At 41.5% G+C, this 24,294-nt stretch overlaps 4 protein-coding genes across 5 annotated transcripts; all 4 read left to right on the top strand.

The window, feature by feature from the left end:
- The first annotated feature begins 2,663 nt into the window (after positions 1-2,663).
- Positions 2,664-4,478, top strand: LOC135649164 (protein RGF1 INDUCIBLE TRANSCRIPTION FACTOR 1-like). 2 transcript variants are annotated; one of them, XM_065167301.1, is made up of 4 exons: positions 2,664-2,987; positions 3,123-3,326; positions 3,431-3,646; positions 3,996-4,478. In XM_065167301.1, the coding sequence occupies exons 2-4, from the start codon at positions 3,132-3,134 to the stop codon at positions 4,266-4,268; spliced, it is 684 nt and encodes a 227-aa protein (XP_065023373.1). In that variant the 5' UTR covers positions 2,664-2,987; positions 3,123-3,131; the 3' UTR covers positions 4,269-4,478. The 2 variants fall into 2 exon arrangements, with proteins under 2 accessions (XP_065023373.1, XP_065023372.1); XM_065167300.1 differs by having other exon boundaries at positions 2,664-2,993.
- Positions 4,479-6,585: 2,107 nt separating this feature from the next.
- Positions 6,586-7,328, top strand: LOC135649423 (uncharacterized). The gene has a single exon (XM_065167747.1). The coding sequence runs from the start codon at positions 6,621-6,623 to the stop codon at positions 7,179-7,181; it is 561 nt and encodes a 186-aa protein (XP_065023819.1). The 5' UTR covers positions 6,586-6,620; the 3' UTR covers positions 7,182-7,328.
- Positions 7,329-9,480: 2,152 nt separating this feature from the next.
- On the top strand, positions 9,481-16,862 carry LOC103997700 (probable cellulose synthase A catalytic subunit 5 [UDP-forming]). Its single transcript, XM_009419005.3, has 14 exons — positions 9,481-10,335; positions 10,418-10,613; positions 10,709-10,920; positions 11,093-11,195; positions 11,344-11,518; positions 12,562-12,828; positions 12,918-13,263; positions 13,344-13,481; positions 13,648-13,773; positions 13,861-14,073; positions 14,201-14,486; positions 15,138-15,334; positions 15,461-15,811; positions 15,890-16,862. Exons 1-14 carry the CDS (start codon positions 10,255-10,257, stop codon positions 16,472-16,474), a joined length of 3,276 nt encoding a protein of 1,091 aa, XP_009417280.2. The 5' UTR covers positions 9,481-10,254; the 3' UTR covers positions 16,475-16,862.
- A 643-nt stretch (positions 16,863-17,505) lies between these two features.
- On the top strand, positions 17,506-24,150 carry LOC135649806 (peroxisomal nicotinamide adenine dinucleotide carrier-like). The gene is made up of 11 exons (XM_065168636.1): positions 17,506-17,772; positions 17,881-18,012; positions 18,100-18,174; positions 18,377-18,507; positions 19,262-19,316; positions 20,279-20,419; positions 20,945-21,013; positions 21,105-21,212; positions 21,382-21,450; positions 22,188-22,242; positions 23,746-24,150. Exons 1-11 carry the CDS (start codon positions 17,692-17,694, stop codon positions 23,934-23,936), a joined length of 1,107 nt encoding a protein of 368 aa, XP_065024708.1. The 5' UTR covers positions 17,506-17,691; the 3' UTR covers positions 23,937-24,150.
- The last annotated feature ends 144 nt before the right edge of the window (positions 24,151-24,294 follow it).

The raw sequence follows: 24,294 nt of genomic DNA, 5'->3' as shown, positions 1-24,294 counted from the left end.
TTTTTATTGCAAGAAAAAAATATGTGAGATATTATTTTTTACTTAAGTGAGAAATTAGTTGTTCCAAGTGGATGTTGATTCGAAATCAATTGATATCCTTTTTTGTATTTGGTTGGTCTCTAAGTCCATTCGATAGAGATGACAAAATTGAATTAGTTGTGTTCTCGACAGTATTCCTTTGATGTTTAAGTTAGTTTTGTGTTGGAAGACTCAACCAATATATTTAGCATATTGTGACAAGTGTCATAGAACATACCTAGAGAACTCTTTTGTAATGGATTTTTATGACTGTTACTCTCATGATCGATATCAATTATTGATAACGGTTGTGCGTTTCGCTCGGGCTTAATTACAATTACATCACGTCGAATCTATGATATAATTAATTCAACCTCATGTTGAGAAGTCGATCACGTACTGATCACATGTTGGTCATGTGGCTCTAAGGTGTCGATCATGCGTAAGCCGCAAGACGCCAATCTATCAATCACGCATTGGTCATGTGGCCTTGAGATGTCAACCATCCATAAACCGTGAGGGTCGATGTGTCGATCATATTTTTACCTTATATGTACTTTTTTATTTTAATGGGAATAACAAAAAGGAGAAGGAAGCGTAGGAGAGGATTAGCACGCCTCCCATAAAATGTTGAGAGCAATACATACACCAACAGTGTCACAAAGGATTACGAGTAGCAATCTTGGAATTATACAGCTCTTATGCATAGCAAAATGAATGATCAAGAAAAGAAACTTCTGATGTTGAATATTTAGCCGATGGCGTACAAGTCAGACGAGGTGGGAGGGGGCGATGGTCGATCAACTTGCGTATTTGAATCCTTGGGAGACAAGAAATAGCATCGGAAAAGTAGCACCGTGCATGGTGTCATCTCGAGAGTCAACCAACAAAAAAAAGATTGAACACCTCCGAATCACGCGCCAAGTCAAAGTGAAGCTTCCAAGCATTAGCGTCGATGATTGCAGTCTGGTCTGGTGTACCATCGAATCCATCCAACCACTGTGAAGTTGGAGGAATTTTTCTGTACACTTCCATCGTCTTCTTTTTTTCCTTGCACGAAGAGTTAGTGATACGGTTCGCACTTCCCTATTTTCTTGAAGCATCGGCGACTATTGCTTGATTGACTCAACTTGGTCGATTAACTAATAAATCTGCCACCATCCGCCCTTCCTGAGGAGAATTAGGAAACAATTAAGGTCGCTTTAGCTTGGTTTACAAGTACTTGCTTGCATCCGCTGGGCGTATCCATATGGGGAGACTGTGTATTTGCAACCTCCATCAATTATGTGACCTTTATGCAAATATTATTTCTGAATTCGGCTTCCTAATGGATAAGTTTGGGGGATGGATGAGCGGTTCATCGTCCCATGATTGACGATGACAATTTGTATTGTCAATTGTTGTCATAGATGCATTATATGGTTCGATCAAAATCCACAACAATCCTCATCGCCGCCACCGTCGTTGTCTTTGTTGGGTTAAAGCGAGAGGTTTGCACCCTTATAATAATTGTGCATAGTGAACCCATGTCTCCCCTATATTATATTTTAGTACAACTTTTCAACCTATGATGTTAGTATTGTGTGTATATTAATAGGCGAGTTTTTTTTGAGGGATTAAAAAGATAAATGCGTAAGCTAATTATTGATACTCATAAACTTAAGCTAATCATATTACTAATCACACTTACATACCATTTAGGTAGATTCTAGTTGTTTAATACATGAAAGAGGTTCAGGGCCAATTGTCACCGGTCGTAAATATGTTATAGTTTGGGGATTCTACTTATAAAATTATATTAGGAATATGTCAAATAAAAATCTCACGATATTTAATTTATTATGATATTTAAAAGATTTAAAAACATAATAAAAAAATTAATCATTCACTCAATACACCTAAATTTTTTTTAGCATATTAAGACAATTGCGATCGAATTATCAGTGTTATAATCATTAGACAATAATTTATTTCAATATTGAGAGTTATCAATTATCATCTTAATCGAATGGACTGATATGTTTATGTCGAATTGTTACCCTCATCAACATCACATGTCACACTCGGAAGAGGAAAGGATAGGGCCAACTTATAAGTCTATCGGGTGAAGATGATGTGTCATCAAACTAACTACATATCATTCTTTTCATATCAATAAAAATATTTATTATTAATTTTTTTAGTCATTTGACTCTTGATTTATGCCTTAAATTCAATTCAAATAAGTGGATAAAAAACAAATGTAGAGATATAAATTTATAGATTTAGAAGGATATATAATAATAATAATAATAATAATAATAATAATAATAATAATAATAATAATAATAATAATAAACTTAAATCTAAGAAAACAAATACCATATGTTTGCTAAGAGCTACGGATTTGACACGATGCACCGTAGGACGGCCCTCTCATCCCTCCTGTAATAAATTCAACTATTACAAAGCCCCTTCGTCATAACACCAGCCTTAATGGTACGCAATTATCACCATCCGCTGTGTCATGCTGCCATTTAATTAGTTAGCCGATTCGATGGCTTCTGATCTACCACAACAAGTCGCCATAAATCGACGCCCTCCGTGCATACAATAATCGCCTACTTAGCGAACCGCCATATATGTCTATCTCTATTTACATATGATTACCATTTTGGCATTTCCTCCGCTCGTCTTCGAGACTTCCATCGCCACCGTTTACCCCTCTTTCTCATGTCCCTTCTGCTCTGTTTCTCCTCCTGCTCATCTCTTCTCCCCCTTCTGCTCCCGGCGGCTTTCTCGACGATTCTATTCCGGACGGTTGCTTTTGATGCTAAGTGGTCCTCATCTCGCCGATACAATCCTTGATTTGTGCTTGGATTTGTGATTGTGGTTTGGTCTCTTGCTTATTCCGGTTTACTTCGTATCTGGACGAGCTGGCTATCGAGAACAAGCACAGGGTCGGATTTGCGAGGAGCAAGCAGAAGAAGGTGATGGTAAAGGCGCCGCCTTCCCGTTTCTTTTTCGCTTGTCTTCGGTTTTTGGCTACTTTGGTTGCCGTTGGTGCTTCCGGGGATCGGGGCTTAATCGATGCATGGGGATTTTTCCTTTCTTTGGTTGCTTAGGTGGGTCCGATGGTCCAGTCGGGGGACGAGGATGCTGGTGGCCCGTCATGGCTGAAGCCGCTCCTGAGAACGGTCTTCTTCGTTCCCTGTAAGATCCATGTAGACTCCAGCAAGAGCGAGTGCAACATGTACTGTTTGGATTGCATGGAAGAATCACTCTGCTCCTATTGCCTCTCCCTTCACAAGGATCACCGTGTCGTTCAGGTCATTACTTTTGTCCTGTGTGCCAGCCTGATGAATCGATCCGCAAATCAAACATCGCTCGTTTTGATTCTTACTGTTTGGAAATTATGATTCTGCCTGTTCAGATTAGGAGATCATCGTATCACAACGTGATCAGGGTGTCGGAGGTTGCCAAGTTTATAGACATCTCCTGCGTTCAAACCTACGTTATAAACAGCGCCAAGATCGTCTTCCTCAACGGGAGGCCGCAGCCGAGGCCCGGAAAAGGCGTGACCAACACATGTGAGATTTGCTGCCGAAGCCTCCTGGATTCCTTCCGGTTCTGCTCCCTGGGATGCAAGGTGCAGCGTGCTTCATCAATCCCTCTTCCCCCAGTGCATATTATTGACGGACGTTGATCTGCATATACATACACACGCATTTATAGAAGACAAGCAACCTTTACTTCTCTACGACGGAAGCTTTTCCTCCTCCTCTGAGCATTTCTTCTTCTTGTTTCCTTCTGCATTTGTCTCCACCAACATAGCAAATGAAATGGGATGGGATGTAGATGTTCAAATTAACTTGTACTTAACATTTTGCGATGCGCGGTCGAACTAATTGAACAACAAACCACCTATATATAATGGATTCCTCGACAGTAGGTTCCCCATTTACAATCCTGTTGACTATTCTTGTCTCTCCTCGCAGCTTGGAGGCATGGAGACGGACCCGGCGCTCACCTTCAATCTCCGCCCGAAACCAGGCCGTGATTCGCTCTATGGTTTGGAGTCGGACACTTCGTCGTCCCCCAGAAAGCTCCGGAAGACGTCATCGGCCTTTAGCCGCAGGATCGAAGTGCCTATCTCGCATTTGGAAGACGACGCAACCGCCACCAGCCGCAGCATTTCACCCGGAACGCCTCCCATCGTCAGCTACCGGACATCCAAGCGAAAGGGTACACCCCACCGAGCTCCCTTCTGAGAGGACCGGTAAATGACGAGTAAAATATATCTCATAATTAAGAAGCCAGTATGATGCAGGAAGATTTCGAAAGCAGCTTAATTAGCTCACCATGTCTGTAAAAAGTAGTGGATACGGTACTTGTAGTGATTGTGGTATACGGTCAAAGAGACCAGTGGTCAGTTGTACATAATATTAGAATGCAGTGATCTCTCTCCTCTCATTTCCTAAGATCTGAGCGTTCGAGGAGGATTGTGTAGCTTTTCCCTCTTCCTCTTCCTTTTAGTAGATGATGCGCCTTCTTTTACCGGTGTCTTAACCGTTGGCACCATGTCCTTTGTAAGTACGGTTAGGGGATGGGAAAAGGGTGCCTCCAGATCTTGATATGCTTCTTGTCGTCGTGCATGGTTCTAAGTGTACATGTATGCCACCTCTCATGTATCCCACCGTAGCATATCTCAATTCTGTGATGATTCATTGGATTTGTTTAGTTGTTATCGAGGTAGCAATGGTCGGTTTCCTCGTGGTGAGCACTAGATGGGTGAGATCCACTGATTTATCTTCTTCCACATTGTCTGTTTCGGAGAACATTAGTAATTGCAGGGAGGAAGGTGTTTAAGATGCATCAAACTAGTGCTTGTGGTGATGATGTTCGACTGCAATGTCAAGGGGACAAAAAAAGGCTTTGGAGAGTTGCCATGTTCGGTTACCGTTGCACGCTCGGGAAGGGCTACCCCAGGATGGCAAAAATACGTTGACTAGAGAGAGAGTGTGTGTGCGTGTTTGTGGAAGCTGCGAGGTGAGCCTGAGTAAATACTAAATTGATGTGCTGAGTCAGGGAACTCTGGGCACGGGGATGTGGATTGGTGGGTTTGTACGCCGGATGATGGAGAGAGAGAGAAGAGGAGGATGGTGGCATGAAGCATCTTGAGGTGTCAAACTCATACATCAAAGTGGTGACTTGACAAACACGCCAAGGCGGGGTGGAGCGGCTCAAGTCTTGTGTTTGTCTCCGGCCCACAAGAGAGCCGTGAGGAATCCTCCTGAGAAGTCTCCGGCCTTGGCCGCCCGTCATTTTCCATCTCTTTCCCCGCTCGTCTCATAGCGTCGTGCACCTCGCATCCTCTCAAAAATAATCCCCCAGCCACCGGACGTGTGGAGTATCACGGCGTGTTACATGAGCGATGACGCGTTGCGGTGGGGTTAGTCTTATTCCTGTTGATGCCGAGCAACTTCTTGTGGATGGAAGTGGTAGTCGGAAAATCCAACACAAAAAGAAACAAACACAACAAAAAGGTAGCCTCTCATTTTGGAAGTTTCCACCTCGACAAGTGTATGTTCTCAACCCATCTCATCTCCCCATCTCATCTCCCCTCATGGGAGATAGTCAAAGTAGATGTGTCAAAGCTATCCATCCCAAAGCAGATATCTCATCTTGCTTTCAGGAACCTGCGGAACAAGGAAAATTAGGCCTAACATGACGTCATGCAACAGACTGCTAATTTATCAGGTCATCCCAGACGGCGGAGAAACCATCACTGTCTTCCCGACACGAAGGCGGCTCAGCCAAGTACGTGTAGCTGATGCGTGCCCTGCGCCATAAATTTGGGACAGACGCCCCTGCATACGCCTACACGTGTCCTTTAGAGCAGACGAAAAGGATTGGGTACGGGGGTCTGTACGTGTCATTGGCTCTGCATACGTATAATTTGGGCGCAGTCGCACGGTCGATCTGCCGTTGCGGACGGCTTCATGTGCAGACCCTTTTTAGCTCCTGTGCTGATGATAGGACAGGTGATGATCCGTATGCCTTTGTTTATCTTGTTGATTTCCAAAACATGTGAGCCACAGATGTGACAACTACTGGCACACACGCCAGATTGGGATCATAATGTGTAGGACGATAAGAACTTTAATCCGGTAGACCCGAACGCACCCTATAATCCTATATTTGGTTCACATCAGGATCCTGCATGATTGCTCCAGATGCTACGTTGACCCCCAAACCAAACGCACACGTCGGTGGACTTTTCTGCCTCCGAGACGGTTGGTATTGTTTGGTGCCCAAGGCAACTGCGCTCCTGGTCAAATCTAGCGACTCCGCCCGCCGGTATGTGGTTGAGTTGAACGGCGTTGGACCACACGTTTAATCGGAGCAGATTGACACAATCCCCAATTACTTGGCCCGACTGTGCTTGCTTTTGATGCACGCAGGAGCCGTTCGTCAGCCGTGACACAAAAGCGACCTCGGATACTTCCGGTGACGACCTCGCGCACGTCACCCTTCCCTCTCAACGTCAACCCTTCTCTCTTATAAATTACCTTATCGTCTTCGGTCTCGGTACTGTCAACAAATCTGCTATCCATCGCTACATGGGATCCTGCTTCTCCTTCGCCTTCGCCTTCGCCTCCACCGCTGAGACGCCCTCTCCAGTGACGGCCAAAGTCATCACCCTGGACGGCTCCCTGAGCGAGTTCTCGACCGAGGTGAAGGTGTACGAGGTCCTCGGTCGCCACCATCCTTCTTGCTTCATCTGCAGCTCCGACGAGCTCTACTGCAACACCTACATCCCGGCGCTCGGCTCCAAAGAGTCGCTGCAGTTGGGCCAGCTCTACTTCATGCTGCCTGTCTCCAAGCTCGAGTATCCGCTCTCGGGATCGGACATGGCGGCTCTTGCGGTGAAGGCCAGCATGGCGCTCCGACCGCTGGCTTCGAGGCACAGAGATCACGGTCGGCGAACGGTTCAAGTCATGCCCATCGCCGCGGAGTTAGCAGGATTAGATGCGCTCGAGAACAACGGTGATGATTATAGATCGAGGTCTTTGGAGAAGAAGAAGACGATGCCGAAGCGTAGTGCTTCGAACCGGGCCAAGTTGGGGCAGCGGCGGCGGGGCATGGAGCGAATGAGCACGATCGAAGAGGATACCGAGTGACCGAGCAACCTCGATAAAGATTTTTGTGTGGTGTAATATTCTTTCTTTTTATCGTTGCGTGGCAGCCTTTTGCATATAGCACAAAAAGAGCATGCCTAGTCTTCATAATGAAATTGGTAGCATGAATTAGACCAATTGTTCGATTCATCTTTCTTCCCTTCTCTCATTTCACCCCTCGTGTTACCACGTCCTCGATTTGAAATGGTAAATCATAGCCTTACGTCAAATGCTAAATCAGGATATAAAACTCGATGACCGCTACGTTCAATCCCATCATAAACACGAGCGGCATTCGATTGGAATTCCAGTGTTCTCCAAGTGCAATTAGTTCCTTTGTATCTTGGCCGAGCGATCGATCCAATTGTTTGGCTTTCCACGTTGCAAATTCGAGCAACAAGTCCTTGGAACGCTACAAATATAGGAATAGCGCTACGACAGACAACAGCCGATGAGAAGTTTGAGTTTTGGATTGAAAGGTGGCAATTAATATTGGTGGCGGAGAAAGATCACGAAGAAGATGGAGTGGGAAGGCGAGGATCAATCGAACGGTGGAGCAGGAAGAATAGGATCTCGGCAGCAGTGGAGATCGAGTGAGGCGGAGGAGAATGACCGAGCGGGTGAGGGGAGGCGACGAGGCTTCGGACCTTAGGGAATCGCGGCTGCTGTGATTGAAGATACACCGTCGGAGATCCAAGCCCGCTCAGCCACATCAGTTCTACCCCAAATTAGAAAGCCCAACGATTCCCGTCAAACCTGTTGGGTTTTAGATTTGTTTTGATGACTCAAAATCTAGTCTTCAAGAACTGGAAAGAACAATTATATCCTCATATTATTCAATGGGCTGTTGCAAATGTTACTGCTCATTTCTTATTTCTTAAAACTATATAAAGAATCGATATGTTTATCAACTGATAAGGAGAATATGACACATGGATAGCCGTCATTGTAAAATGTCCTGAGATATGTTCTCAATCATAATAATTGATATGAAAGTTGTTTTTATTTTCTTCATCAAATTACTTATCTTTACCAGACCAAATAAAGACTTGGGTAGAAAAATGTTTTACCTACTGTTACTGACATAGCTCTCTCACCAACTCAGCTCGTCTCTGGGAGTAGGTGGTATATCTACATGACTCCGTCGCTGTCTCCGATTAAACGTCAAGTATGCAAGCCGAGTGTACCATTATCATACGAGGGGACTGATACTTGTCGTGCAACGCTCCACCCGGGATGGGTCGTGACTTTGAATCCTCCATGAATGTTTTGTGTGTCTGTTCTCACCTTCATCATCTCCAGCGTTATCAATGAAGCCGACACATCTTCACCGGACCGACCATAAGGAGTTTGGATGGACGCGCCCGAGTCGACAAAGCTGGGCAGACGCTGGCACGCCAACTTACGAAAACAAAAGCTCTTTGGGATGTCTCGCATTAATGCCCACCTCTTTCTCATTTGGACCGAAGCAAACCGACCGGAGATATGATCAATCAAGAATCTGTTCTGCACCAGAAGAATCACATGCCACGTGCAGAAACGCTGCACACAAATCGTCCCACTCCCGCCCCAACTCTCCGTTCAAGAATCTTTTGTTTCTCCAGCGAACCGAGGGTCGGCACTGGGCCCCAACCAAACCCTCCTGCCTTAACGCCACAGAGGAGGAATGAAGGGGCCCACTCCGTTCACGTGTCCTCCGCTTTTATGGTCTTGAGGGCTACTCATTTACTGATTCCGGATGCCTTGCCGCCTCCGCTGCATTGACCTGGCGGTGAGCGAAGCTTATGGATCTGCTATTGTTTATCGACTCTTTTAACTGCTGCCGCCCACCGACGCCATTTCACCGTCACGGTTTCCACTAACCCCCACCCTGTGAAGAGCGAGCTGGTTGAGACGTCAATGATGGAAACGGTCCGCTGGAGACCGACGTCAAACCAACCTCCTCCATTATCATCAGTCAATTATGTGAAACCTAAATCTCACCCCTTTTCAACCGCCTCTCGAAGGGTAAAGCAACTCGTCACACGGACGCGACTGATCCGGTAATCCGCAGCGACCAAAAAGCGATGCACCGACACCTCGGTATTTGCCCTCCCCGACCTTTCCTCGAGACACTATTTACCGGTTGACCCTAAATTAGTGCGAGCGAGCGAGCGAGAGTACGGCTGCCGACGGCGAGCGTCGGTCGTGGGTCCAGCGAGCAGGCTGTGGGGGAAGGCCGTCAACCAAATCCGACCCAGTGAGCTGCACCCGACGTTGACATCTGAAACCCGCATGTGCTTGCCTCTCGACTAGCCGCTGCGTTGCACTCCAGTATCGGTCAGGCCTCGTTTAACTTCCCCTTCCCCTTCTCCTTTGCCTGCTCCCAGGCTTCCTGCTGCATTTTCCTTTTGGCTGCCGCTTTAAGTCTCTGCCTTTGCCTTTTCCACATTCCCTTCTTCTTCTTCTTCGCCCCGCCCCCTCCCCTCCCGCAGATATAACCATTGAGCCTCTTTCCACCCCTGCGGTTAAAGGCCTCTCGGTCACCCACCTCTTATCTCTTTCTTAGCTGTACGCGAGGGTTGTGTCGGCAGACTTGTTAAAATAGAGGGAAAAAGGCAAAATAAATAAACAACTGGCGGATGGTGTTTGATTGAGGCCGTTGTTTATCGCAGACTCCGCTATCGTTGCCTCCTAACTGTGTCGGTCATCGCCTAATGCCTGCTTCATACTTAATCTCCCAAAGTTTCCCCCTCCGATGGCCTTTTTACTGAATCAGCCAACAGAAAATTGATAAAGAAGTCGATCCAGCTGTGAGCATTGTAAGTGGAAAGCAAGGAACAATAAGAGCAATTGATAAGGCGGGGAGGAAGAAGAGAGAGAGAGAGAGTGAGAGAGTTGCTCTCCTCCCCCGTCCACTACTCTCACGCCCTGAGTAGGTAGGGAGAGGGGAGAGAAGAGAGGAGGTCGGATCACTCGGGTGATTGTTCCGCCCCCAAAGGAGCGGAAATAGTTGAGTTGTCCGGTCGGGCTGGGCGTACCAGCACTGGACCACCGTTGGATCTAATTAGATAAGATCATCACGAGCGAACAGTGAATGGAGGCGAGCGCTGGTTTGGTCGCCGGTTCTCACAACCGGAATGAGCTTGTGGTCATCCGCCGCGACGGAGAGTCAGGGGTACGTGCCTCTTCCTCTGTTTTCTTTCTTCTTGTCGTCAGATAATCCGGAGGATGATGTTTGGACTTGATACTGCCCACAGCCGAAGCCATTGCAGCAGCTGAGCGGCCAAATCTGCCAGATCTGCGGCGACGACGTCGGCCTCACCGTCGACGGGGATCTCTTTGTGGCTTGCAATGAATGCGCCTTCCCCGTTTGCAGGACTTGCTATGAGTACGAGCGGCGAGAGGGAAACCAGGTTTGCCCCCAGTGCAAGACCCGGTTCAAGCGGCTCAAGGGTATAACTACGGAACCGCATCGATTGCAGTGGATCTCTCCATTCTTTGATCCTTCTCGTGTCAGATTGTTGCATTTCGTCTTCCTCTTTCTGCAGGGTGCCCTCGTGTGGCTGGCGACGACGAAGAGGATGACGTCGATGATCTCGAGAACGAGTTCAACTTCGTCCCGGGAGAGAAGCAGGACTCGCAGTACATGGCCGAGGCCATGCTGCAGGGCCACATGAGCTATGGCCGGCGTGGTGACTTGAACACGCCTTATGTTGTTCATACAATGCCTCAAGTCCCTCTTCTCACCAATGGCGAGATGGTACTTGAACTCACGCCTCTCTCTCTCTCTCTCGATGTTTTGCACTCAATTAAACCCTTTTACCTAATTCTTTTCCGGCGCGTCCAATTAGATGAGTCTCATGTTTTTGTGATTTTTCCCACATGCCTTTCTGAGATCTCGCGTCTGATGCATGGGCTTATTTCCATTCCAGGTCGATGACATTCCTCCAGAACAGCATGCACTCGTCCCTTCTTTTGTGGGTGGGGGAGGAAAAAGAATTCACCCACTTCCATTTTCAGATCCCAGTCTTCCAGGTACTGGAATTCTTTATTAATACAAGGATCTTCTACCTATCCTATTTTTTAGCAATAGTCATGTAAAATGACAAGTTGAGATCATATTGTTGATCTATCAGTTGTTTTAGTCCACCACAAGGTTAATGAAAAAGCTCTTTCCTTGCAGTGCAACCTAGATCCATGGATCCTTCTAAGGATCTTGCCGCTTATGGATATGGAAGTGTGGCCTGGAAGGAGAGAATGGAGAATTGGAAGCAGAAGCAAGAGAAAACGCAAATGACTAGGAGTGATGGTGGCAGTAGAGATTGGAATAATGATGGTGATGAAACAGATTTACCATTGTAAGCTCCGTAACTTGTTAATCATCCATCATCATTATAGAAATCTTGTTCTAGTCCATTGCCCAAGTCTGATATTGTGCAATTAATTCTTGATTTCTTTTTTTTTTTTTTCGGTCTGTTAATATCAAATCGTATTTCGAATGCAATTGTTGATATATATATATATATATATATATATATATATATATATATATATATATATATATATATATATATATATATATATATATATTCAGTAAGCTATAGTACCATGACTACATGAATTGAAAGCTTTCCAGAATGCAGGGCCCCATAAGTTATGTTTGACATATAACATATACTTTATGCCCCACACATCCTTTTGTTTCTGTTCTAAGTTCAGGACAGAACAGTGTACATAATGTACTTCTCTATAATTTAAAATATTCATGTTTTGTGAGTTATTGGTTTCATATTTTCATAGTGCACATCTACAATTTTTTAAATTTTGATTCACTTTCTGTGAAAATTGAGACTTACCAATAGTATCAGTGCCATTTAAACTGAAATCTATATGTCTTCTCTCATTTAGTGACCAATTATTCCAACATTAAAACTGACCATTGTGACAGGAGGAAGCTGTGAATAAAAACTAGTTACAAGATGATTTTTTGCAAAATCATATTTCTTTAAACAACTCCAACTGGTTATGGTTATTCTCTAAGTGTGGAATGTTTTGATTGTTTCTGGCTGAGTTATAACAAGTATATAGCTTTTACAAGTTAGGCCAACTAAATTTTAGCAAATCATGTATCTTCGACAAGGCTTTATCAATTAAAGTATCAAGTGGAGTCAAAAGGCATACATTTGGGATGTTCCATCATGTTTAAGATGAATTTACAAAGTTTAACTGGCTTCAATTTAACATGGGGACAATGTCGATATTTTTGGAGTGGGCAAAGGTTAATTTAAAAGGCCACCTTGTATATCATGATTGTTGTATTTTAATATTTAATTTCTTTTTATATAAAAAAAAATTTGACTTATTTGTTAAATTTGTGGTAATATTTTATTCTCTTCTGTAGAATGGATGAAGCAAGACAACCATTGTCGAGAAAGTTGCCAGTACCTTCTAGCCAAATAAACCCATACAGGATGATCATCATAATTCGTCTCGTGGTTGTTGGGTTCTTCTTTCATTTTCGAATCACAAACCCTGCATCTGATGCATATCCTCTGTGGCTCATATCTGTCATCTGCGAAATCTGGTTTGCTATTTCATGGATTCTTGATCAGTTTCCCAAGTGGCTTCCGATTGAAAGGGAAACATATCTTGACAGATTGTCATTAAGGTAGTTGAGATTGTCATATTATCGTTTTTGCTCATGTTACTTGGATGATTAGTTGATCACTCAACTATTTGCCTATTTGTTTATCTTAGGTATGAAAAGGAGGGGAAACCTTCTCAACTATCTCCAGTTGATATATTTGTGAGTACAGTTGATCCAATGAAGGAACCTCCTTTGGTCACTGCAAACACTGTCCTCTCAATCCTTGCAGTAGATTACCCTGTTGAAAAAGTATCTTGCTATGTTTCTGATGATGGTGCTGCTATGTTGACATTTGAAGCATTATCAGAAACATCTGAATTTGCAAAGAAATGGGTTCCTTTTTGTAAGAAATTCAATGTCGAGCCCCGTGCCCCAGAATGGTATCTTCAGCAAAAGATAGATTATCTGAAGGAAAAGGTCCATCCTTCATTTGTTAAAGAACGGAGAGCAATAAAGGTATTAAAAGTTTTACTAATCTTTCATTGATAAAATATGTATATAGGTCATAGTTTCACTGAATTTGATTCTGTTTGCAGAGAGAATATGAGGAATTCAAGGTGCGAATAAACGCCCTGGTTGCAAAAGCACAAAAAGTCCCAGAAGAAGGGTGGACAATGCAGGATGGAACTCCATGGCCTGGAAATAATGTCCGTGACCATCCAGGCATGATTCAGGTAAATGTTATATTTTTTCAGTTTTGTTTACTGCAGTTGTAACACAGCCAGCTTCCCTTTTGAAATTCAATTGATATTTTTTCAGTTTTGTTTACTGCAGTTGTAACACAGCCAGCTTCCCTTTTGAAATTCAATTGATATTTTTTCTGACATTATAAAAACTTAGGTCTTTTTGGGGCAAAGTGGTGGGCATGATGTGGAAGGGAATAAACTGCCACGTTTGGTTTATGTCTCTAGAGAAAAGAGGCCAGGTTTTAATCATCACAAAAAGGCTGGTGCTATGAATGCTTTGGTAAGCGACTGCCTTTTGATTAATCTTTTCCATTGTTGTTACAGTAGTTTGAGGCCTACTTGTTTGTTTTTATTGCTTTTGTGACAGGTTAGAGTCTCTGCTGTACTTACAAATGCACCTTATCTGTTGAACTTGGATTGTGACCATTACTTTAACAATAGTAAGGCAATACGAGAGGCAATGTGCTTCATGATGGACCCACAAGTAGGAAAGAAAGTTTGCTATGTGCAATTCCCTCAGAGGTTCGATGGTATTGATCGACATGATCGCTATGCTAATCGGAACATAGTGTTTTTTGATGTAAGTATCAGCATGTTGCGTTTGGGGCATATTCATTAATTTTAGTTTTCAATATTGTCACACAGTTTCTTCTTTGAAAGTCCATATACCCAACATGCATAGAAAAGTAAAATAAGTCATGATGCAGATCAATATGAAAGGTTTAGATGGGATTCAAGGGCCTATTTATGTGGGCACTGGATGTGTATTCAGAAGACAGGCACTCTATGGATTTGATGCTCCAAAATCCAAGAAGCCACCAACTAGGACTTGCAATTGCTGGCCTAGTTGGTGCTGCTGTGGATGCTGTTGTTCTAGCAGGAAAAAGAAGAAAGCAGCAAAAGCTAAACAGGATAAGAATAAGATTGGTTCCAGGAAAGGCGATACTGGAGCACCGGTATTTGCACTGGAGGGTATTGAAGAGGGCATTAAAGGTATGCCTATGCTTGCCACTGATCAATCAATATTTTTCGTTACATTACCGAATGATGTATGTTGATCAGATGATTGCAGCACTTGTATAGTTTGACAACCTGCTCATATTTATGATTTTCTTCTTGGATTTATAGTAGACATTTGGTCATAATCAGCAAGAAAGGACACAGTAACTATTTGTTTATCAGAGGGTGTTTTGCTTTGGTAGTGTTAATTGATGGGAAAATATCCATTTAGTCATCTCCAATTAGTTGAGAGTATAGGCCCTAATGAGTCTATATGCACTGCATCATAGGAGGCTCTCTATTGTGTTAGCACTTGGTCATTATTTGGTGTAGCATGGATGTTCATTCTTTAATGTCTTCTTGTAGAATAAACATAATAAAATAGGACAGAAAGGGTTAATCCATATAGCAAAATTATTAAATGATGCAATTCTTGTTATATCAGAGGTAGATTACAATGCTCTTATTGCCTTTTTCTTTATCTTGTGTAGGTTTTGGCCTTAGTTGTTCTGCTTATTACCTTAGGCAACCTAATTCGTAGAAAATGTCTTACTGTACAGCTGTCTGAAAATACATCAGAAGTGTTCCTATCTCTATATTGTTTTTGGAGAATTTCAACATGCTAACCTGTTAGCACATTCACAGGAAATGAGATTGAAAGGATAAATATGACATCTCAGCAGAAGTTAGAAAAGAAATTTGGGCAGTCTCCTGTTTTTGTGGCATCTACTCTCCTTGAGAATGGTGGAACATTAAAAGAAGCTAGTCCTGCCTCTTTATTGAAGGAAGCGATCCATGTTATTAGTTGTGGCTATGAAGATAAGACTGACTGGGGAAAAGAGGTAAACTTTTGGTCTCATTTCTTTAGGTTTTACGCGGTGGTATCTAAATGTGTATGCTCCAGTATCCAAATATATATTCTTTGGTATCTAAAGACGTATTTCTAACTTGCTATCTGTTCGCTACAGATTGGGTGGATCTATGGTTCAGTGACAGAAGATATATTGACAGGTTTCAAAATGCACTGCCATGGGTGGAGGTCTATATACTGTATACCAGCAAGGCCTGCATTCAAAGGTTCTGCACCTCTCAATCTATCAGATCGTCTTCACCAGGTCCTTAGGTGGGCTCTTGGGTCTGTGGAGATTTTCTTGAGCAAACATTGTCCTCTCTGGTATGGATATGGAGGTGGTCTTAAATGGTTGGAGCGGCTATCGTACATCAATGCTACCATATATCCTTGGACATCAATTCCTCTTTTGGCTTACTGTACCTTGCCTGCTGTTTGCTTGCTCACTGGGAAATTCATCACCCCTGAGGTGCGATAGCATTTTCATCTTTCAAATGATATTCCTTTCTTTTAACCTTTTGATGCTAATACCATGTTCAACCTACAGCTTAGCAATGTAGCAAGTCTTTGGTTCCTGTCACTCTTCATTTGTATCTTTGCAACAAGTATCCTGGAAATGAGATGGAGTGGTGTTGGCATTGATGACTGGTGGAGAAACGAGCAGTTTTGGGTTATTGGTGGTGTTTCCTCGCATCTCTTTGCTGTGTTTCAGGGGCTCTTAAAGGTCCTTGCTGGTATAGACACCAATTTCACTGTGACAACAAAGGCTGGTGATGATGAAGAGTTCTCTGAGTTGTACACTTTCAAGTGGACCACTTTGCTTATCCCTCCGACAACTCTGCTTATCGTAAACTTCATTGGTGTGGTAGCCGGTGTATCCAATGCAATAAACAACGGATATGAATCATGGGGACCTCTGTTCGGCAAACTCTTTTTCTCCTTCTGGGTGATTGTTCACCTGTATCCCTTCCTCAAAGGTCTTGTTGGTCGGCAGAACCGGACACCTACCATTGTCATTGTCTGGTCCATTCTTCTCGCATCAATTTTCTCTCTGCTTTGGGTACGGATCGATCCATTCCTACCAAAATCAGATGGCCCTCTTCTGGAAGAGTGTGGATTAGACTGCAACTAAGAACCAGTCAGTTCTTAAGGCCCGTGATTGTGTTATATTTGTTTCCATCGGCACAGGCAGGAAGATACATGACCTTTGAAGTTTCCATAGCACATGACGAATCAATTGTGGATAGAAATTGTGTTTCATTTTTTTTTTCTTTATATGGTACTCCATGTAAACCGGTAGGTTGGTATAGCCATGTGTAGTTTGTTTGTGCAACATAAGTAGTTTCAGTTTAGTTCTTATTAGTTGGACGAAATGGTGAAGGGTTGATGTTATTCATATATTGTTGCAGTTGATCTCTATATCGATTCATGGTAATAAGGCATGGGTTGCCTGTTATGTTGAACAGGAAGAAGGTTCATCGGATATTCTACTAGTTTATGCTAGTTTTCTTTTTCTTGTATATGCGTACTTGAGCTATTTTCAGTGATACAGCATGATACTTTTACTATTTTCAGTGATACAGCATGATAAAGAGAAGGGTAATGATACGTGTTGCTTCTGTAATGGTAGTATATATTGTGTGTTCACCCGGTGCTACATTTCAGATCTATTAGAGTACAGTTTCCTCTCACGTGGCAAGATTGTTTCTCCACCATTGGATTAGTGAGCTCTCAAATATTGTCGGCCAAGGTATTCGTTTAACAAAAAAATTAAAAAATGGGACTTGTATGTATAATTGAATTTATTTTATCTGTTCGAGCCATCTTTTCTAGTTTCAAGCCATGTTTTATAGACTGTTGGTTTTGAGAATTTCATGCGTACGGATCCTTACATTTTTCATGAATCTTAACCACAAAAAAAAAAACCTCGGAAAATGAAAAGATCAATGGGCTTAGAGCAGTCTCAATATGTGCACGGATTATGATTCGAGCTAATTGGTTGAATGAAAAAGAATAGGATTGATAGGGTAATAATTCCTTTCAGAACAATTCCGTCGAGATTTACGATTGGAATTTAATCTATGATGATATGGGCTTCCATTTTTAGCCTATTTTGTTTATGGCTGAATGAAGTTATCCATAATGATGTGAAAATGACTGGACCGAGAAAACAGTACCGATCACCTTCTCACTCTTGCTTTCTGTTGCCGAGGACTGACTCTGCTCAGACCCGTTGACGAGTTGCAGATGAGGGTGTCGACGAAGTGGGTGCTCGACTGACACGTCCTGGTGGTAGAGCTGCGCGCCGGTGAAACTCCTAATTAAGCCGCCCACTGTAGGCCGCGAAGTATGTCGAACGCTTTGGTAAACGGCTTAGCCGGGGCCGGCGGAGGCATGATAGCTCAGATCATCACCTATCCTCTACAGACCGTGCGCCTCTCTCTCTCTCCCTCTATCCCCTCTGTTTGCCGCTTCATCCCTGATTTGGCTTGCCACTGTCGCGCCCGCCCTCGCTTCTTCACCTGTTAATGCCTACAGGTGAACACTCGTCAACAGACCGAGAGGATTGCCAAGAAGACGTCGCTGGCCGCGGCCGCGAGCGGTGGCGACCTCTCTTCTTCAGAAGCGGCACCATCTTCCGCTGGCGGAACCATCTACCATATCCTTCAGGTCTCCTCGCTCCTCCTACCTTGATCTCGCAGGACCAACTCTTCCTCCGCTGATTCCGTTTCCTTCCTTTTGACTGTTGGATTGCAGCTCTTTAAAATGGAAGGTTGGGGAGGGCTGTACAGTGGTCTGAAACCATCTCTCGTGGGCACCGCCGCGTCTCAGGTTCGCCTTCCCCACTCAACATCCACATCTCCACTTCCGGTCGACGATTCCATCCCATCCTCACACTTTCTCCACTCTCGCAATTTTAACTGAGGTCGATCATTTCGTGGATTGCCCCATCCACGATTGTCCGACCTTGATTTGCTACTTTACCAGTTTGTTCCACTTTATCTGAAGATGATGCGATGGTGGCCATATCCAGGGAATATATTATTACTTCTATCAGGTACTTAAGAATGAGGCAGAGGCTGCGGCCGCTGCACGCAAGAAGAAAGGGCTCGGTGATGGTACTGTTGGCATGTTCTCTTGGCTTGTCGTCGCAGCTATTGCAGGGTGGGTATTCTGCTTGCCATAATTAGGACCTATGTGTTTTCTAATGGTATGTGAAGACAAGGGCTCGAACAGAACTCAGATGCTCCTCCTCTCTTTAGTTTAACCAATCTGGGTTACCAGGTCTGCCTACAAACTTTCAAAGGCTTCGTTGACATATATCAACCAACCACATCTGAATGGAATTTGGCTTTTTATCCACTTTCCAAGCCGAGGAAATCTGATTATTCTGGACTTCTTTGCATCAGCTTAATATTAGAGTATTCGGTTTGCACTCTACTCTTTTAACTTCTTGCATCGGCTGAAATGGATAAAAATTAGGTTGGTTGTAATTATTTCTTATGGGTCTAGGTAGGGTCATTCTTGGCCAAACCACCTTTGCTAGAGCCTTAACTCCAGTTGGTAGAGTGTTGACATGTTAGCAATCAAAGAGTGATCATGAATATTTCCAACATGACATAGGCTTGTGCCAGTCCTGAAAATATCCTTGATGTTGCACAAAGATTAGTTTATTCAAGGTATATATGCTGGCAAGTTGAAGCTAAGCTCCAAACTTCTCGTTTAGTGCTTCTTGGTTCCATGTATCCTATCACACATCCTTGTAATGTTACTATCCTCTGATGTGATACGGTAAACGATTCCAGAGGTTACATGGCATTATCTGTTTGATGGCTAGATCTAATGAATTTAGCATGCTACAGAACAGAGATTGATAATGCTTTCAAGGAGTATTTATTTTCTCTATTGGTTTTTGCAGGTCCTTGAATGTGCTGCTAACTAATCCAATATGGGTTCTGGTCACTCGTATGCAGGCATGTGTAATACCAACTTGATTAGATTCTTAGATTTTTGTCACTGCAAGCCTTATGTAGCAAGTAGCTATTGCATGGTTCATATTACCAGTATTCATCAATGTTTTCTATTTTGATGTAAAAGATCATCTCAAGATTCACAACTATAATCTCATTTAACTGGACATAGTTTCGCTCTGTCCGCATAAAATCAAAACTATTTATAAAATGTAATTAAACTATTTTTTAAAGCATGCACGGATGGGATTTCCTTTTGTAAAGTGAAGAGAGCGATGCTGGTGGCCTATGCAATATGCATGATAGCAAATTTAATGAATATAAGTTTCTATCACTTTGCTTCATACTTTTATTAGAATAATGATGGAAACCTGTTTAATTTTACCTGTGCTGAGGTTTCATCATAAAGTTCTCCAAGGACATAGAATATGGGTTTTTGTTCTTATTACTTCCTGCACTGAGGTTCTGTAGCCTTTCAACTCGATAGAAAAACCAAATCGCTGCCTACTTTGAAATATACAATATATTGTTAACCTTATAATCTAGAATAGACATTTTTATGATAAATGTGTTGTTTTGTGGGGTAAAATAAAGACACGTAAGCTATGGCTTGTTCATTTTGATGACTAAATTTGTTTGATAAGGTTTCTTCTTGGCACAAGCTGATCGGTTAGCATTAATCTGGAGCTGCATCAGGTAGAATCTTCCATTTTACAATCTGGATTCACTTTTATCTCATCAATCACCGTGGACCCATATTTTTATGTACTTCTAAGTTTACTTATTCTCTTGCTCCTCTGGTTGCTAACCAAGTTTACAACCTATAGTTTAGAACATAACTTATGTGCATATCGATCTAAATGCAAATATAGCATGGCATCTCCTCCACTTTCCATTTTACTAAATATCAGTATTGTCATTATCATCTATTAATACATGCATGTCGGAACTTTACATCATTTCAGACACATACACAAGCAGAGAGGAAAATCATGGAGGCTAGAAAGGAGGCTATTTTGAGGGAATTTGCAGGTACCACCTATATGGAGCACGAGCTAGTTAAACTTGATTTGATGAAACCTCGTCCATATGGAACATTTCATGCGGTTAGTAAACCCTCAGTTTCTTTATACATAGTTATACGGGAAAGAAGTTTGAAGGGAACAATTATTTACAGAAATTTGCTTGCTTTTTGGTCTAGCTAGAAGTTGACCTATATCTATGACATGAATTAGAAGTATTCCAGATTAAATCTACAATTGAGTAGATAAAAAGCAGATTTTGTCTCAATGCGCAGAACCCACCATTGGCGTACTTCGTAGATTACGGAGGTATAGTGGTATATGCATTTCTCTTGAAGCTAGAACTGATGTGGATGATACGACAGACTGTCAAGTTCTAACACTGTCCAAATTGATAAATGTTGATTAAATGGAAAAGAAAACTTAAGTACCTAATGATACTATCTTGGTACCAGGTACAACATAGTAGACAATCTAGTCTTGAAATAGTGTTGAATATGGACTTCCATGGCTACATCACAGTTGTACCTGATGATACTTGAGGTCGATGTTGTTCACCGAACTTGCATTCCATGCATCTTTGGCTAAGATGATGGATTTCTTTGACAGGTGAGGGAGGTTTATCATGAGGCAGGCATAAAAGGATTCTGGAAAGGACTCATTCCAACCCTTATCATGGTCAGTAGACTTGATGACCAGCCACACTGTCTAACATCTTTTGTAACATCGAACTTTGAAGCCAAATGTATTGACTTTATTATACTTGCAGGTATGCAACCCATCAATCCAGTTTATGATTTATGAAACCTCACTAAAGCACCTGCGGTCAAAGCGTACTGGAACTAAGCATGGGGATAAAAATGTTACTGCTTTAGAGGTTCAGCAACATTTATTTGATGCACATCTAGCTGATAAAGAATTTCGATTTTCTAGTTGTTATCCTTGTGCTAAACTCGTCAAGCACAAGATTAATATTGAACAGGAGGCAAAATTTGATGAAGATTGTTTACATTTAACCTTTCTTATTGGACTCCTTGCATGCACAGGTTTTCTTGCTGGGGGCATTGGCAAAATTGGGGGCAACTCTGGCAACATATCCTTTATTAGTTGTAAAGGTATACTTAACTCTTTTTTGTTCTTGATTTCTGAGAGTAATGTGGTACCTTATCTATTAATCCACATAAAGTATGAAAGACAATATAGAACATTTATTAACAACAAAATTATCTAAAGAAAGCTGGCGGATTGTATGATTTAATGATCTGAATAGTGATGGCCCTAAACAAATTCGGATCCCACCTTGTACGGGATCCAGCAACACTGTAATAAACAGGTTCCTGTTATTGGTGATAGATGATAAATCCTTGCGTGATGAACCTTAGGTATCTCTAAAAAACATAAAAGTAATATTATAATTGGATATAAATTGCACTTTTACACCCCTCTGTTGTTACTGGAATTTTTTATGTAAATTTTGTCTAACAGATGGTTTTCTTCTGTGGCTTTCTCCAAGAAAAGTTGATTAGATCTTCTTGATTTGGTGCCTTTTGAATTGTCATGTTAAAAATTTAAATTCTTTTGAGAAGGGAGATAAAAGAAGCCAGATTCTTCATTCATATTTTCTTTCCAAGGTTATGAAGTTTTGAGGCATCTTTGGTCCCTTCAGTTGAGTAGCTTACATTTCTTCCAGTGATTTAATTGTCAGCAAGCAGTCTTTAGAGACAACTAGGGTAAATCATAACCTGTCTTTGTATATAGATATGAAATGGTTGCAGATTGTAGTAATACTCTTGCCCCTTAAATTTTCCATTTGATTTTTCTTCCAACCAATGCATTCTTTCCATGGTTGCAGTCTAGGTTACAGGCGAAGCAAGAAATTGGCAGGAATGCACTGTCAAGATACACAGGTACTACCTTTAATTGTTGAAACCAATAGGCAAGTTCCATGGGGTTAGTCTCTTAACTTTCATTTTCTTTAGTGGGAAAAATTATTAGTTTCCTGTTGCATTGAACATCAGTACTTGTTTCATGTTGAATTTAGTTGATATTTGAAAGTGGTGTGCATATCATTAATAGACATCTGGACTAGATAGGTGAAGTTTCTATCTTATTAACCATGTAATTACCAGACAAAACCACATACTGGGCTCGCAAAAATCGTAAGAGATAGTGTGTCGATATATTTAAATCACCAGCTGGTCAGAGTGCAGAAAATTACTATATGCCTCAATTCTACTTGCATAACTGAGTCTTAATTAATTCCTCTTTTAGTGTTTTCAACTGTTCTTCTTAGTTGGTTCTTGTGACTGCAACACAAGCGATATCGATCTAAAAATGCTTTTTAATAACATCCATTATATGGTCTTAGGTCTATTCTTTCTTGTTCCTAAAGGCTTATGGAAATTTGTGCTTTGTTTCTTGCAAAAGAATTTAACAGGAACATGTTTGTTCATTCCACCTACTTGGTGTATCTTTGTTTTCTTCCTACCTTTTATTCCTCCATGCCTCATATGCATTAAGCTTGACTGAATTAGAGCACGAGAGTTTTTTTAGTGCAAATATCCATCATTGAAGTATAGATTAACTTTCTTTCCTTAAATTTCAATTGTTCAATCACGAATTTCTATAATGTTAACATAAACAATTAAGTAATTTATTATAGGGGAGGGCTATTAATTAATGTCATGCTGATGTAAACAACTTCATATGCCTAATTCCTCAACACCACTCTTAGAACTGTCAGCTGACTGGTATCCACATAATGCAACAAAAATGTGATTGGCAACTTAGTCTATACCTCATCAGCAGTTAAAAAAGAGCATCCACAACAGTTTCACAATAGGGATTGAGTTCATGAATATTTTTAATTAAACATCGAGAAAAGAATTATGTGAGAAAGAAGTTTGAATATATTTTTAAGATTTATCGATATATGTTTTTTTCAATATTCAATCTCTATATGATTTGTTTTAGTTAGAGTAGGTCTGATCACGATTTCGGACCTGACTGTTTTGGTTTTCCAAAATCAGAAATCGAAACCGACGGTTCCGGTTCCGATTTGAACTATCATTTTTTTTATTTTAATTAAAATTTTAAAATATTAAAAATTATAATTTATTTTTGAATAATAAAAATAATTTAAAATTATGAAACCGACGGTTTCAGTTTTCTAAACATGGGATCGGAACCGAACCTTCCGTGACCGATTCAATTTTAATTTCAAATTGATTCGATTTTGGGTTGGTTATAATTCGAACTAAACGGTGATAAAATCTTTGGAAGAGAACTAGATTTAGCTTCAAGAGTTGTGGGTTATAAATTGATTGCGCCCTCTTAAGATTATATCGTTTTACTTGGTTTCTTGGATTTAAATGCTTTGGGCTGCTGTGAAATGTCTTTGTCCATCACAGGGACTATGGATGCAATACTAAAGATGATCCGTTACGAAGGACTGCGTGGATTTTATAAAGGCATGGGCACAAAGATCGTACAGAGTGTTTTTGCAGCTTCCGTTCTTTTCATGGTGAAAGAAGAATTCGTCAAGGCTTTTATTTTTATTGCTGACGAGAGAAAGAAACACCGTTTGAAATCTGGGAAGTGAAAATATAATTGCCGGAAAGATTTTATAGTATCACTACATTTTGATTGTTCATACCCATTCCTGATATATCTTTTTTTGTTTTATTTCATTAGCGTCTGGCTGTCAAGTTAAATGACTTATCTAAGAAGATTGGATATATGTATCAGGCAACATTTTGTAAAGAATAGCGTATAAACATGTCTAATATCAAATCATCTTATAACTTTGATTTTTATTGTTTGCCTTTAATCATTTATATAGAAATACAATAGTTGAGAAGATCATGTGTAATTAATTCACTTATCTTAGATTAGATTGAAACATTAAAATTTTATTTTATTATTATTTTTATGTCAAATTATTGTGAGAATCAAAATAT

The sequence above is a fragment of the Musa acuminata genome, chromosome BXJ3-9 (assembly GCF_036884655.1).
Source record: "Musa acuminata AAA Group cultivar baxijiao chromosome BXJ3-9, Cavendish_Baxijiao_AAA, whole genome shotgun sequence".
NCBI classification, from domain to species: domain Eukaryota; kingdom Viridiplantae; phylum Streptophyta; class Magnoliopsida; order Zingiberales; family Musaceae; genus Musa; species Musa acuminata.
Note: the sequence above shows the minus strand (reverse complement) of the source record. Positions and strands in the feature narration are given on the sequence as shown.